We start from the raw sequence: 14166 nt of genomic DNA on the forward strand, positions 1-14166 counted from the left end.
GTGTCACATGCTTGCCCCCCGTGCTCCCCAGGCCTACACAGCCATTAGCCACATCATAGTCAGGACTTCATCCTTGTGATGGCCGTGGATAGCTGTCCTGTGGCTTTGTCAAGTGCTGTCCACCCACGTGTCTGTTGACGGACATTTGGACCGTTCGTACCTCCTGGCTGATACACATAACGCTGCTCCGGGCGCAGGCTTCTGTGTGGCACGTACCAGGAGCGGGGTTGTGGGGTCACATGGTAGCTCTGAGTACCCTCTGGAGGACCCCACAGACTGTTTTCCCAGGAGGCCGCCATTCCCCCCACGTCCACAGTGTCTGAGGGCTCCCACTTTCCCGGGTCTTCTCTCACACTTCTTACTGTCTCCCTTCTGTCTCAGCCATCAAAGAGGGTGTGAACTGGTTTTTGCATTTCCCTAATGACTGACGATGTTGAGCATTTTCACGTGTGTTTATTGGCCATTTGTAGATCTTTGGAGAAATATCCACAAAGATTTTCTGCCCATTTGTAAATTGGATTCTTTGTTATGAGTTGTGAGAATTCTTCATATATTGTGGATACAAGCCCTTTATCAGATAAATTATTTGCAAATGTTTCCTCTTACTTTATGGCTTTTTCACTTTCTTGAGTTGTTTTTTGAAGCCCGAAAGTTTTGTACTTTTCCTCCTTTGTTTCCCTCTAAGCTCTTATGTCTGTGACCCCCTGAAGTTAACTTTTGCGTGTGAGGCAAGGAGGGGGGGCTTGCCTTACACCTCACCACCTGTGAAGAAGACCGTCTTTCCCCCACCCACGTGACACGTGACGTGGCATCATTCAGCTGCTTGAATCTGTAGATTTGTATCTTTTGACAAATTTGGGGAATTTTCAAACATTGTATCTTTTTTTCCAAACCACCTTCACTCCTTTTACCCATGCTCCTCCCCACTCCCACCTCTGACAACCACCAAAACGTTCTCTATGAGTTTGGGTTTGGTTTTGTTTTAAATTCCGCATACAAAGGAGTTCATACAGTATTTGTCTTCAACTTATTTCACTTAGCGAAATGCCCTCAAGGTCCATGCGTGTTGTCACAGATGACAAGATTTCTTTCTTTGATTTGTTTTTGGGTTTTTTTTTTTATGTTTATTTATTTTTGAGAGCAGGAGGGGAGGGGCAGAGAGACGAGGATGGGCAGAGGATCAGAGGATAGGAAGCAGGCTCTGTGCTGTCAGCACAGAGCCTGATGCAGAGCTCAAATTCATGAACCTCGAGATCATGACCTGAGCCAAAGTGGGACACTTAACCGACAGAGCCACCCAGGCGCCCCTCCTTCTTTGATTTCCTAATAATTTTCCACTGTATATATATTACATCTTCTTTATCCATTCATCCGTTGATGGCTACCTGGATTGTTTACGTGTCTTGGCTATTGTAAATAAATCTGCAGTAAACATAGGGGTGCATGTATCTTTTTGAATTAGTGATTTTGTTTTCTTCAGATAATACGCAGAAGTGGAATTACTGGGTCATAAGGTAGTTCCATTGTTAACTTTCTGAGGAACCTCAGTACTGTTTTCCGGAGTGACTGCACCAGTCTGCGTTCCCACCAGCAGTGAACGAGGGCTCCCCTTTCTCTGCATCCTCGCCAACACCTGTTGCTTCCTGAGTTGTTGATTTTCGCCATTCAGACAGGTGTGAGGTGGTATCTCATTGTGGTTTTGATTTGTATTTTCCTGATGATGAGTGATATGGAGCATGTTTTCATGTGTCTGTTGGCATCTGGATGTCTTCTTTGGGGAAATATCTGTGCAGATCCTCTGCCTGTTTTTTAATTGGATTGTTTTTTGCTGAGTTGTATCAGTTCTTAATGTATTTGGAGTATGAATCCCATATATACAATTTGATATACAGTTTGCAAATATTTTCTCCCATTCCATGGCTGCCTTCTCATTGTGGTAATGGTTTCCTTTGCTGTGCAGAAACTTTTAGTTTGATAGAGCCCCAGTTGTTGATTTTGCTTTTGTTTTCTTTGCTTTTGGTGTCATTTCCAAAAAGTCACTAAGACTAACATCCAAGAGCTTGCAGCCTGTGTTTTCTTCCAGGAGTTTTATGGTTTTCAGGCCTTACATTCAAGTCTTTGTTTTGAGTTTATTTTGTGTGTGATGGAAGAATGTGGTCTGGTTTCATTCTTTTGCATGTAGCCGTGCAGTTTTCCCAATGCCGTTTGTTGAAAAGACTGTCCTTTCCTCATTGTATATTTTTGGCTCCTTGTCATAACTTAATTGATCATAGAGGCATGGGTTTATTTCTGGGCTCTCCATTCTGTCATTGGTCTATGTGTCTGGTTTTATGACAGGACCACTGTTTTGATCATTACACTTTGTAGTATCATTTGAAATCAGGGAATGTGGTGCCTCTAGCTTGGTTCTTCCTTCTCAATACTGTTTTGGCTCTTCGTGGTCTTGTAGTTCCATCTAAATTTTAGGATTTGTTGCTCTATTTCTGTGAAAAATGCCACTGGTATTTCTATAGGGATTGAATTAAATTTGTAGGTGGCTTTGGGCAGTTTGGACATTTTAATATTTATTTTGCCAATCCATGAGCATGGTATATCTTTCTATTTGTGTCATAATCAGTGTCTTTCATCAGAATGTCCTCAGTTTCCAGAGGACAGTTCTCTCACCCCCTCTTTTATGTTTATTTCTGCAGACAGTATCTCTTACTTCAGACATTTATTAAGCCCCACCCCCTCTTTCTGGGTCTCCAGCGGCACCAACGTCAGACACGTTGTTAGAGCCCACATTTCCTGAGGCTTTGTTCATGGTGCCCTTCAGTCTCTATTTCTTGAGATTTGGGGTGATCCCAAGGTCACTGATTCTTTCCTCTCTGCCCTGTTCCACTATACAGACCAATATTCAGGGTTTTCCCCCAATTTCCTTTACTTTTAAGTTCTAAACTTCCACTTAGTTCTCTTTATGTCTCCTGTGTCTTTGCTGAGAGCTTTTATTTTTTTCACGCATGCCAGGCATGTTCGTAATTTCATCGAAGTATTTTCCTGACATCTTTTGTGATGTCTTTGTGAGGTGATTCTAACGTGTGTCATCGTGGTGCTGACTGCCGATTGCTTTCTCTTACTCCATGAGGTTTTCCCAGGTGTTGGTGTAACATTCCACTGGTTTTCAAATGACATTGGGATGTTTTGAGCATTTTGTTGTGAGACTCCGATCTTACTTAAATCTTCTGTGAGGCCCACCTCCTAGGCATCTTGGGTGGGGGTGGGGAAGGGCCACGGTGTTTTCTGTGGGCTGGCTGCAGCAGGGTGGCAATTGTCTAATAGTGTCTTGGTCCTCTGGCTTTCCTGCCTGTGCCTGCTGGTGTTTTGTTTTTTGTTTTTGGGGGTTTTTTTAGTTTATTTATTTTGAGAGACAAGAGACCGTGCAAGCAAGAGAGGAGCAGAGAGTGAAAGAGAGAGAGGATCCCAAGCACGCTCTGCACTGCCAACACAGAGCCCAGCGAGGGGCTCGAACCCATGAACCGTCAGATCATACCTGAGCCAAAACCAAGAAGGCTGACACTTACCCAACTGAGCCACCCAGGCTCCCCCTGCTGGTGTTGCCAAGCAACCTGCTCCAGCACCCAGCCCAGGGTATAGGAGGAGACGTCCTGGGACCTGTCATTGAGTCACTCCTCGGGCCCTATGGTCCCTGGCTAGTCTGACTTCTGTCTACCTTCAGAGTTTTATGTTTACTCTACAGATAATGTCCTGGGGCTTCCATTGTCCTTGGTAGGAAGAATAGGGAAAGGTTCACCTCCTTCATCTTCCAGAAGTGCAAGTCCCTATGAGAACATTTCTTTTAAGTATAAATTCCATTTCTTTAGTATACATAAGACTCTCCAGGTCTGTTTGTTCTTGAGTGAGCTATGGTAATTTCTTTCATGTAAGTCGTACAATTACAATTTGTGTTCTTAGAGTTTGTGATGTTCTGTTATTAGCATCTGTCCTGGAATCCCTTATCTCATTCCTGATATTGATAATTCGTGTCTTTTCTCTTTTTGTTTTCAATTGCTGTGGTTGTAGATTGGTTGTTGTTTCCAAAGGGACAGCTTTGGCTTCATTGCATTTTCTGTATTTTCCTGTTTTTCTAGTTCATTGATTTCTGCTCTTTGTTGTTCCTTTCCTTCTATTTGCTTTGGATTTAATGTAGCCTCTCTTCCTGGTTTCTTAAATCACTGGGGTGAAACCCTTCTTCTCTGCAACAGAAACATTTAATAACATTCCAATTTAAGAATCACGTTACACAAAAACGGTACAGGTAGGCCTTGGGTGTGTCAGACTTCTTGTGACAGAAAGCTAAGCATCCTGGTTGCACCTGCCTGAGGCCGGATCCAGGGGAGAGTGTCCTAGGATGGCAGTGTCTGGAAACTACCCTCCCAGGAAGCTGGGCCCGTGTAGCCCAGAAGATAGAAGGCCCAGGAAGCATGAGGGCTCCCTTCCTGTGAGCGAATGATTCACACAGCAAGAATGTGACGGCAGAGTCGGCACCATGGGTGCTAACAACCAGAAATCCGGTCTCAGTGGAGTGACAGGAAGAACTTCAGCAACCAGCTCTGTTCCAGCTGGGGACCAGCCGCAGGGCTGAGGGAGACAGGGCTCCAGCCAGGGCTGACCTCAGGGTCTCTGGCTCTCACACCAGCAGTTCCAGTCAGTGGGGTCTTCCCACTGGTGCCCTCACGATGTCTTTAAAGACATCGCTAATGCAACAAGACCAGACATGAAAATTTCCATCCCTAGATCAATGGGGAGCTGGTTACATAATTTATGGTGTACCCACATGTGTGTCATACGGCTTACATGAATTAACGCATGAAAATTAATATACATGAAATGCTCAGAATAGTGCCTGGCCCACGAATAAGCACTGACCTAAGTTATTGAAGTGATTAATACCACGCAGTGAAACTGTTTCAACTGTTTCATACACTGTTGAAATGACCTACAAGATCTGTTACATGCAGAAAGGTATTGTGTGTAAACACCTATCTCCCTACGTCTGTGTGCGTGCACACCCACAGAGCACACCGTCTCCACACACACGTGTGTGTGCCCACATCCGTATGTGCTTAAAGACACAGAAGCTAGTAACTGGCGGACATTGGGGTGGGGGGCAGCCGAGGGCCTGAGGTCTTAACCTTCCAGAGCAGTTTCCTTCCTGTGAGGCACTAGAGACGGCACGCATGCTGTGATCACTAACTCACCAGTCCCTGTGCTCATTTCCCAGGCGAGGAGACTGTTGAAGACGTGTCCATGAGAACTGTCATCAGTTAACATCCTCATCGGTTTCTATTTCTCATCTCTTTAGCTAGTGTGATAAAGGAGAGTATGTGAAAGCAACATGTGATAAATGATGCCCAGTCTTCTGTAAGAGCTTCAGTTTAGCAAGGGTTTTCTTTAATCTCTTCACTGATTCTGATGCCACAGTTGATGGCGTGCGTGGGGTCGGTAAGATCTGTAGCAGGAGAACTGGCTGCCGTCCTGGCCCTTGTCTTGCTAAGAACGTGCCTCAGGTTCAACCTTCTAAAATTCTCTCCTGAGGAAGGCTTCGGGAGCTAAATATTTTTCTGTGTGTGTCAAAACCATGTTGGTACAAGAGTGGGAAATAAGCTATATGCCTGACGATAGAAGCCTTTGCATAACTTTTGGCAGAGCCATAGGAGGCAGTGCCGTATAAGCGTTAGAATATCTGATGTCTTAGAGAAAGAGTCCCCGTGCAGTGAGAGGAAGCACAGGGCACTCATTTGTGCTGGCAAGAGCGTGGGGCACAGACACGCATGCTCACACTTTTGAAGAGCAGTTTACTGCTGTTCGGAAATGTCCACAGTGCTCGCCCTGTGCCTCAGTTCTCTTTGCTGGGAGAGTTCGCACATGAAGTCCATGTTGCTGGACCAACCCTGTGTAAGAATGTGTCCAGCAACAGCGGATTGACCACAGGCCACCAACATAGACAAATGCCAGTGCCTCGGAAAACCGAGGAGGTGGGGAGCCTTCCAGATGAGACAAGACTGGCACGGGGTGATGTGCTGGATTGGACGCTGGACCGGGGGCAGAAAGGTGGGTCATCAGGCACAGTGTGTGTGGACACCGTGGGTCAGGTTACGTATTTAGCACATGGAACTGCTCAGGCTAGTGAGGGCATGTCCCTGTTTTAGGAAATGGGAATTCTACAACTCAACCCTGAATGCTTCAGGAGGAAAAGTGGGGGTTACGGTAAAGTTAGGGTTAGTTATTATAGGCTGTTAGAGAATAGCATTCAGAATTTTAAACATAGGTTACATGTGTACATGTGCAAAGAAAAACATCAAGATATTTCCACTGGCTGGTGGAAAGATACACAACTTTGTTTAACTTTTCATTTTTTTATACTGTTTTCCAAACTGTATATTGAACACGTGTGAATTTTGTTCATAGAATAAGAAACAACAAAAAAATTTTTTAAAGACCTAGGGGTTCCTGTGGGGCTCAGTCAGTTGAGTGTCTGACTTCGGCTTAGGTCATGATCTCACAGCTTGTGAGTTCGAGCTCCAGGTCGGGCTCTGTGCTGACAACTCGGAGCCTGGATCCTGCTTCGGATTCTGTATCTCCCTCTTTCTCTGCCCCTCCCCCGCTCGCTCTCGCGCGCGTGCTCTCTCTCTCTCTCAGAAATGAGTAAACATTAAAAAAATAAGGATGTAAATTTACAAATAAATAAATAAGTAACCCTAAACAGGTACTTGGGGACCTGGTGGGGCTGGTGCAGCCGGGTGGCCGCCAGCTGGTGGCGCTCTGCCCACCCTGCCTGGGTGTCCCTTGCAGATCGGCTTCACCACAGACCCGCGCATGGCCCGCTCCTCACCCTACCCCACTGACGTGGCCCGCGTCGTGAATGCCCCCATTTTCCACGTGAACGCGGACGACCCAGAGGCCGTCATGTACGTGTGCAAGGTGGCAGCCGAGTGGAGGAGCACATTCCACAAGGACGTGGTAGTGGACCTGGTGAGCCACCCCTGTCTGCGCCAGGGAGAGAAGGGCCGGGCTCCCTGGTGCAGGTTCGCCTTGCCGCTCCTCCCCAGAGCTCCCGAGGCTCCCGCCTGGGTGAGCCATGCCCGGGAAAGAAAGTAGCTGGGGTCTCATCCCAGGGTGTCCCCAGGTCACTCTTGTTCCATCTCCTGTGACAGAGCAACTCTGGTGTGAAGGAAACATAGACCCTAATTCTAGAGGAGGTGCACTGAGGCATCACACAGGAGTTGGGGGCAGGCGCTTGTGTGTTTCTGACACCGGCATCTTGGGCTGTGTCCAGGTGTGCTACCGGCGCAATGGCCACAACGAGATGGACGAGCCCATGTTCACGCAGCCGCTCATGTACAAGCAGATCCGCAAGCAGAAGCCAGTGCTGCAGAAGTACGCGGAGTTGCTGGTGTCCCAGGGCGTGGTCAACCAGCCTGAGTACGAGGTGAGTATGAGGTGCGGCCGGCCAGAGGCCCCAAGTAGGAGCATGCGCAATATTTACAACTGTCATTTCTTGACTGTCCTGCGGCTGCAGGGAGCTCACAAAAGAGGTGGGTCCTGAGAGCCCGGGGGCGGGCGGGGGCAGGTAAAGGGCCTGTTGTGGATCTGGTCACTCCTGACAGGTTAAGAGAGGCCCGTGCCCATGCTCAGGGCACAGAGGCAGGAAGGGCTGGCTTTGGTGGCCGTGTGGAGGTCAGGGCTGGTGATGGGGTGGCGCGGCGGGCCTCCCCTCTCCCAGTGGTGCTAGAAGTCATATGAACTGGGCCAGTTTGCAAGGAAGCCAGCGGGGTGGGGGTGGGGGCTCCCCAGACTTGGAGAAGAAGGTGCTGGGTGTAGAAAAGGACGGCAGCTCCTCGCTGGCCTCTGAGTGGTTGTGCACACGGGGACCCTGGGGCCTGTTGTGCAGCTCCCCCAACAGCTGTGCTGTGCCCCGCCCTCCAGGAGGAGATCTCCAAGTACGACAAGATCTGCGAGGAGGCCTTCACCAGGTCCAAGGACGAGAAGATCCTGCACATCAAGCACTGGCTAGACTCCCCCTGGCCCGGTAAGCAGCGGGGACGTCACCATACGCCCCTCACCCACCCCCACAGCGCCCCCAGGGCCCACAGTTTGGTTCCGGGACGGTGGTGGCTGTGCGTCAGCTGGGCCTCCCATCATAGGCTTCTTCACCCTGGACGGGCAGCCGAGGAGCATGACCTGCCCGCCCACGGGCCTGACAGAGGACATTCTGACGCACATCGGGAACGTGGCCAGCTCCGTGCCCGTGGAGAACTTCACCATTCATGGAGGTGAGGAAGCCTCTGCCCCCTGGGAGGCAAGTCAGGACCCCAGGGGCTGGGCCAGAGGAGACACCACAAGCTCTCATCACGAGGGGGTATAACGGGCAGCTGGTGAGCGTCGTCTCTACAGGGCTGAGCCGCATCCTGAAGACACGTGGGGAGCTGGTGAAGAACAGGACCGTGGACTGGGCCCTGGCGGAGTACATGGCTTTCGGCTCCCTCCTGAAGGAGGGTATCCACATCCGGCTGAGCGGCCAGGACGTGGAGCGAGGCACTTTTAGGTAACTGCGTGATCTCGTGGCCCCAGTGAAGTGCAGGGGACAGAAGGGGAGGGCCCTGGCATTTATCCTGAGAAGAAAATCACTACTGGGAAGCAGCCATGCAGTCCCGTTGTTGGCCCAGACACACCCCTTCCCTGCTCCGATGGGGGCACTTCGGCTGAGAACGGGTTACTGCCTGGGTCTCCTCATCGGTCCAACGCCCTGCAACTCCCGCGTCTACCCTGTGCTGTTCCACCCCAGCCACCGCCACCACGTGCTCCATGACCAGAACGTGGACAAGAAGACCTGCATCCCCATGAACCACCTCTGGCCCAACCAGGCTCCCTACACCGTGTGCAACAGCTCGCTGTCTGAGTACGGGGTCCTGGGTGAGTGCCACAGCCCTCAGGCCCAGCCCTTGCTGCCCCTGCCCGCCTGCCTGTAGGCTCAGGTCCGCTCTCCTCCCTCCTCCCTCCTCCTCCGCGCTCTGCAGGCTTCGAGCTGGGTTTTGCCATGGCCAGTCCCAACGCCCTGGTCCTCTGGGAGGCACAGTTTGGTGACTTCCACAACACGGCCCAGTGCATCATCGACCAGTTCATCTGCCCAGGACAGGCCAAGTGGGTGCGGCAGAACGGCATCGTGCTGCTGCTGCCCCACGGCATGGAGGGCATGGTGAGTTCCCGCCCTCCCTCCTGCCCAGGGTGCAGTCTGCTTCCCCCTACCCCCCAGGGCAGGTGGTAGGTCCCATTCCACCTCTGGAGGGAAGCAGGGGTGCCGGTGCGGGTCACACCGGCTCAAACGCCCTGCCACCTCCCTGTCCCCGCCCTGGGCCTAGAAGGACTGTCCTCACTGCCGAGGCCCCACAGGAGGAGCCGTGTGGAGCCAGGCTGTGGGCCCTGTCCTGACACAGAAGCACCCCTCCATGCTCTGGGGGCAGGAAAGGGGTCGAAATGCCAGCAGGTTGATGGAAGTTGGTGTTTTTCAGACCAGAAATGACCCAAGTCCGTTAAGGAAGAGACATTGCAAATACACCTTCTGCCTGTAACTTGTGTGTCTGGTTCCAGGGTCCAGAACATTCCTCTGCCCGGCCAGAGCGGTTCCTGCAGATGTGCAATGACGACCCAGATGTCCTACCAGTGAGTAGAGCACCCTCCCCCCACCCCCACCCCGGAGTGAGAGGCTCTGTCCTGCTGCTGTGGGTGCTGCCTCGGGGGCTGCAAGGAGCAGCTGTGCGCAGATGGGTTCAGGCAGATGCTGTAGAGGAAAGTTCTGGTGATTTCAGGACTGACGGAGGGAGGGAGGGAGGGAGGGAACAGGACACAGAACCCCAATGAGAGCGTGTGGCTGCTGCCAGAGCTCCTGGTGGGGTCCCCTCGTGCGCGCACCCTGCCAGGGCAGCCATGGTGCCTGAGGCAGGGCTGGGGCCTCTCCCTCATGCTGCAGAACCTGGAGGAAGCCAACTTCGACATAAACCAGCTATACGACTGCAACTGGATCGTCGTCAACTGCTCCACGCCCGGCAACTTCTTCCATGTGCTGCGGCGGCAGATCCTCCTGCCCTTCCGGAAGCCGGTCAGTCAGGGCGTCCCTGCCCAGAGGCCGGGCCTCAGGAGTCCAGGGCCCCTGCCCAGCAGGGGGATGGACCTGTGGGTAGGGGATAGTGGGTGCTACACCAGGCAGGGTCCCAGCGAGCGGGCTCCTGGGCGGGGTGTTAAAGGGGAAGTGGGTGTGAAGGACCCACAGTCCACAGAGCCTGGCTGTGGGTGGGGACCCCGAGGAGAGGCTGGGGGCCCAGGGCCAGGGTGCCGGCACTCAGCGCAGCTGGGAGAGTGGATGCGGGGCTCCTGGCCACACAGTGGGCCTCCCTCTGGACCCCATGGGGCCTGACCCATCACGGGCCTGTGCTCCTCCATTCCAGCTCATCATCTTCACCCCCAAGTCCCTGCTGCGGCATCCCGAGGCCAGAACCAGCTTCGACGAGATGCTCTCAGGTGGGTGTGCCGGGGGTGGGGTGGCGACGGTCTCTTGCGGTCGTTGCACACACACCAGCGAACGCGACGGCCCAGAAGCCAGAGTTTGCGCTTGGGTGTTGTGCCCCCGCCCCCGTCTGCAGCCTTCGCCTGGGCGCCCCAGGCCTCCTTCAGAGGTGGCAGAGCAAGTCAGCTAAGACCTCCCCCACTCTGAGGAGGGGGACCTGCCATGAGACCCACAGAGACCCCAGGCCCCTGGGCCAGGCAGCTGCCTTCATCTTGAGTCGAGGTGAAGCCTCCCCAGTCTGTTTGAACCCCCCCAGACCCGGTGGCTACCACCCTGCTGCTGTGCCTGGGTCACCCTGTAGGGGCCCTGCACACGGGTGCAGCCGCGCAGCTCATGTCCTCCTGTGTCTGGCCATTTGTGCTCCCGTCCTTGCCCCGCAGGCGTCACAGAGCAGGTGCCGGGACCGTTTCTGCCCTGTGGCTGTTGACCTACCCTGTCTGGGCGGTCCGCTCGAGTGGACTGTTCATCCTTTGGTGCACATGGTGTTGCTCCCACGTTCGAGCAGTTGAGAGTGACGCTTCCGTGGACGTGGGTGTACAGACGCCTCTTCTGGAGTCTGCTTTCCACTCACTCAGGCGCATCCCCGAGGCAGGGACCCACGTAATTCTGTTCGTGGGATTTTGAGGAACTGTTGTCCACAGCAGCCGCGCCATCTCACATTCAGCCCGCCAGAGCTCGTCTCTACACTTGTGTGACAGTGATGCTGAGCCCCCTCACGCACATCTGCTGGCTATCTGGGCGTCCACTTTGGATAAGCATCTGTGCGTGGTTTCGCCTGAGTTTGAGTTAGGCTGTTTGCCTTGTTGAATTGTGGTTCTTGGTGTGTGGAGGTTACTACAGAATAGCAATAAGCCTGACTCCCAGAACACGCGTCTTCGTTCACTTGTGTCTTCAGTGCTTTTCAGCAGCACCTTACAGTTTTTATCCCAAGTCCTCACCGTCTCCAGTTATCCCGTTGATGCTGGTGCACATGGGCTTTCTTGTTCGTGTTTGGATTAGTTGTTGTTAGTCTGCAGAAATGCAACTGAGCACTGAGTATGGACGTTTTTATCCTGCAACTTTGCCGGGTTGGTTTATTCTAATCTCTAGGGTTTTGGCCATCTACACACCGATTGTTTTACCTTTTCCTTTTCCAGTTCAGAGGCCTCTCATTTTCCTTTCTCCCCTCACTGGTCTGGCTGAGACTTCCAGCATGAGATTGGGCAGGAGTGGTGGCCGTGGGCGTCCTTGTCTTCTTCCTGGTCTTAGAGGAAGAGCTCTGTCACCCCCAAGTCTGGTGCTCGTGGTGGGCTTTTTGTATCTGGCCTATATTCCACAGGCAAAGTTCCTGTAGCACGATTGTGCATGTGTCATGTGTGTATCACTAAGTGAGACCCTTTTCTGGATGCCCCTTCCAGAGGGCAGTCTGGTTCTCCTGGCCGAGCCAGCGCTGGAAAGCTGAGTATGTGTTCCAGCTGTGCGGAAGGTTCGGTGTTTGTACCTCGTGGGGAATCTGAGCTGAGTGAGCAGAGTTCGTTGCCCTCCTGTTGGGAGGAAGGAACCGGTGTTGCTTGCTGTCTGGGGCTGGCCTTGCCTACTATGCACTGCACACGATGTGCTTCTCAAGGCGCTCTGGGTCCGGAGCGATTCCAGGGCCCCCTCCCCCAGGCTGGTGCTCATTCGGAGCTGGTGTTCTCGCTTGGCTGCCCCGGGGGCCCGGCTCCTGCACGAGCAGCAGCAGCGGGCCCTGGCTGCCCTCGGCCAGGTCCTGAGAGGACCCCCGGCCGTGGGGATTCTCTTGTAGGAACCAACTTCCAGCGGGTGATCCCAGAAGACGGCCTGGCGGCTCAGAACCCAGCAAACGTCCAGAGACTTCTCTTCTGCACCGGCAAGGTGTACTATGACCTCACCCGCGAGCGGAAGGCCCGGGGCATGGCCGAGCAGGTGGCCATCACCAGGATCGAACAGGTGGGGGAAGATGGCACTGCAGTGGGGGCCAGCATCCCTCCTTGCCCGAGGCCCCATCCCCTCTGACAGGAACCCTTCATTCCGCAGTTGTCCCCGTTCCCCTTCGACCTGCTGCTGCAGGAGGTGCGCAAGTACCCCAACGCTGAGCTGGCCTGGTGCCAGGAGGAGCACAAGAACCAGGGCTACTACGACTATGTGAAGCCGCGGCTGCGCACCACCATCAGCCGTGCCAAGCCAGTGTGGTGAGCAGGGGTTGGGGGCGGCCCTGGGAACTGGCTGCCTTGGGGGCAATGGGGGCGGGGCCTGGGAGCTGGCTCAGCGGGGGCTGGGGCTCTGGGCTCACTGTGCCCCCATGGTACCCCCCCTCCCCCCCGCAGGTACGCTGGCCGGGATCCAGCCGCGGCTCCGGCCACTGGCAACAAGAAGACCCATCTGACAGAGCTGCAGCGCCTCCTGGACACGGCCTTCGACCTGGACGCCTTCAAGAACTTCTCGTAGACGCTGCCCAGGCCGCCTGAGCCGCCACCCTCCACGCCACGGCCGCCCCTCGCTTCTCCACTAAAGAATAGTGCCTCAGCGCTGTCCGCATCTCTGCTGTCCACCTCACCGCACACCCTGTCCCGCTTAACGTTAGGCTGCTATACCCCCAGTGCTTGGCCACCCCCCAGGCCAGATCCCCCCAGGTGCCGCGACTTCTGTCCGGCTGAGCATCCCGTGTGGAGAGGGGCCCTTGCGGGTGTCCCAGGAGGGTCTGCTGTGCCCCGGCCCTCTCGCACTGCAGGCCCAGCCTCACGCCACCCACCCCAACCCCCAGAGCGGCGGGAGAGGGCAGGGCTCCACTGGGGCCCCCACTGCGTGGTGAACCGAGGCGCTGGGTGGGGCTGCGGGCGGGAGGTGGCCTGCATCTGGCCTGGCACAGAAAAGGCGGGTCCGCTCTCTGCAGCATCCACTTCTGGCCCTCAAGAGGGGCCTGGGCCGCTTGTGGGGCCCGTGCACACTGCACCCACCTGGGGCCAGGCCACAGGATGCGGGGCTCTGGGCCAGGCCAGGACGTGGCCACTGCCTGCCCCCCGCACACACACCCACCCCCTCAGCCCACCCTCGTGTCCCGCTTCTCCCAATGCCAATGCTGTGGAGACGGAAGCGGTCTTGTCTGGGCCGTGCCGTAACCGGTCAGGGGGTACAGGAGGTCCGGGGCCAGGGGCGGCTCCCCTCACCCGTCACAGGGACAAATCTGATTTATTTATTTTGGTTAAAAAAACAAAAACAAAAACAACTTGGCATTGCATTTGGCTTGACCCATAAACGAAGTTACCCTCAGGCCGTCTGTGTGTGGTTCTGTTACCCACCCACCCCCCCCACCCCCATCCTGCCGTGGAAGCAGCCTCTCACTGCATGGCCCTGTGTCACAGGTACAGATTGTGCCCAGTGGCCCCTCCTTAGACCCCAGGCTGGTCGGCCTGCTCCCCGACGAGTTTGTGCCCCTGGACAACCTCTGCAGGGGAACCAGCCATGTGTGCAGAACCCCCGGGGCCCGGTGTCCCCTCTTGACAAGAGCCCCACCATCTTGGGCTCACAGCACACCATCCTCTGCCTCCTGGGGGGTCAGCAGGTTCCAG

The 14166-nt window shown here is 54.2% G+C and overlaps 1 protein-coding gene across 5 annotated transcripts in view; it reads left to right on the forward strand.

Moving 5' to 3' along the window:
• OGDH (oxoglutarate dehydrogenase) overlaps positions 1-13867 on the forward strand; it is a 66706-nt gene extending 52839 nt beyond the window's left edge. For all 5 annotated transcript variants that reach the window (XM_078442636.2, XM_078442638.2, XM_078442634.2 and 2 more), the window contains 13 exons: positions 6832-7011; positions 7316-7468; positions 7966-8068; positions 8184-8312; positions 8434-8584; positions 8825-8952; positions 9057-9235; positions 9628-9699; positions 10007-10135; positions 10482-10554; positions 12384-12547; positions 12635-12789; positions 12925-13867. In XM_078442636.2, the coding sequence (XP_078298762.1) occupies positions 6832-7011; positions 7316-7468; positions 7966-8068; positions 8184-8312; positions 8434-8584; positions 8825-8952; positions 9057-9235; positions 9628-9699; positions 10007-10135; positions 10482-10554; positions 12384-12547; positions 12635-12789; positions 12925-13045 (1737 nt within the window). In that variant the 3' untranslated portion in view covers positions 13046-13867. The remainder of the gene's footprint in view (positions 1-6831; positions 7012-7315; positions 7469-7965; positions 8069-8183; positions 8313-8433; positions 8585-8824; positions 8953-9056; positions 9236-9627; positions 9700-10006; positions 10136-10481; positions 10555-12383; positions 12548-12634; positions 12790-12924) is intronic.
• Positions 13868-14166: the final 299 nt, after the last annotated feature.

Source organism: Panthera onca, chromosome A2 (assembly GCF_046562875.1).
Source record: "Panthera onca isolate mPanOnc1 chromosome A2, mPanOnc1 haplotype 2, whole genome shotgun sequence".
Taxonomy (NCBI): domain Eukaryota; kingdom Metazoa; phylum Chordata; class Mammalia; order Carnivora; family Felidae; genus Panthera; species Panthera onca.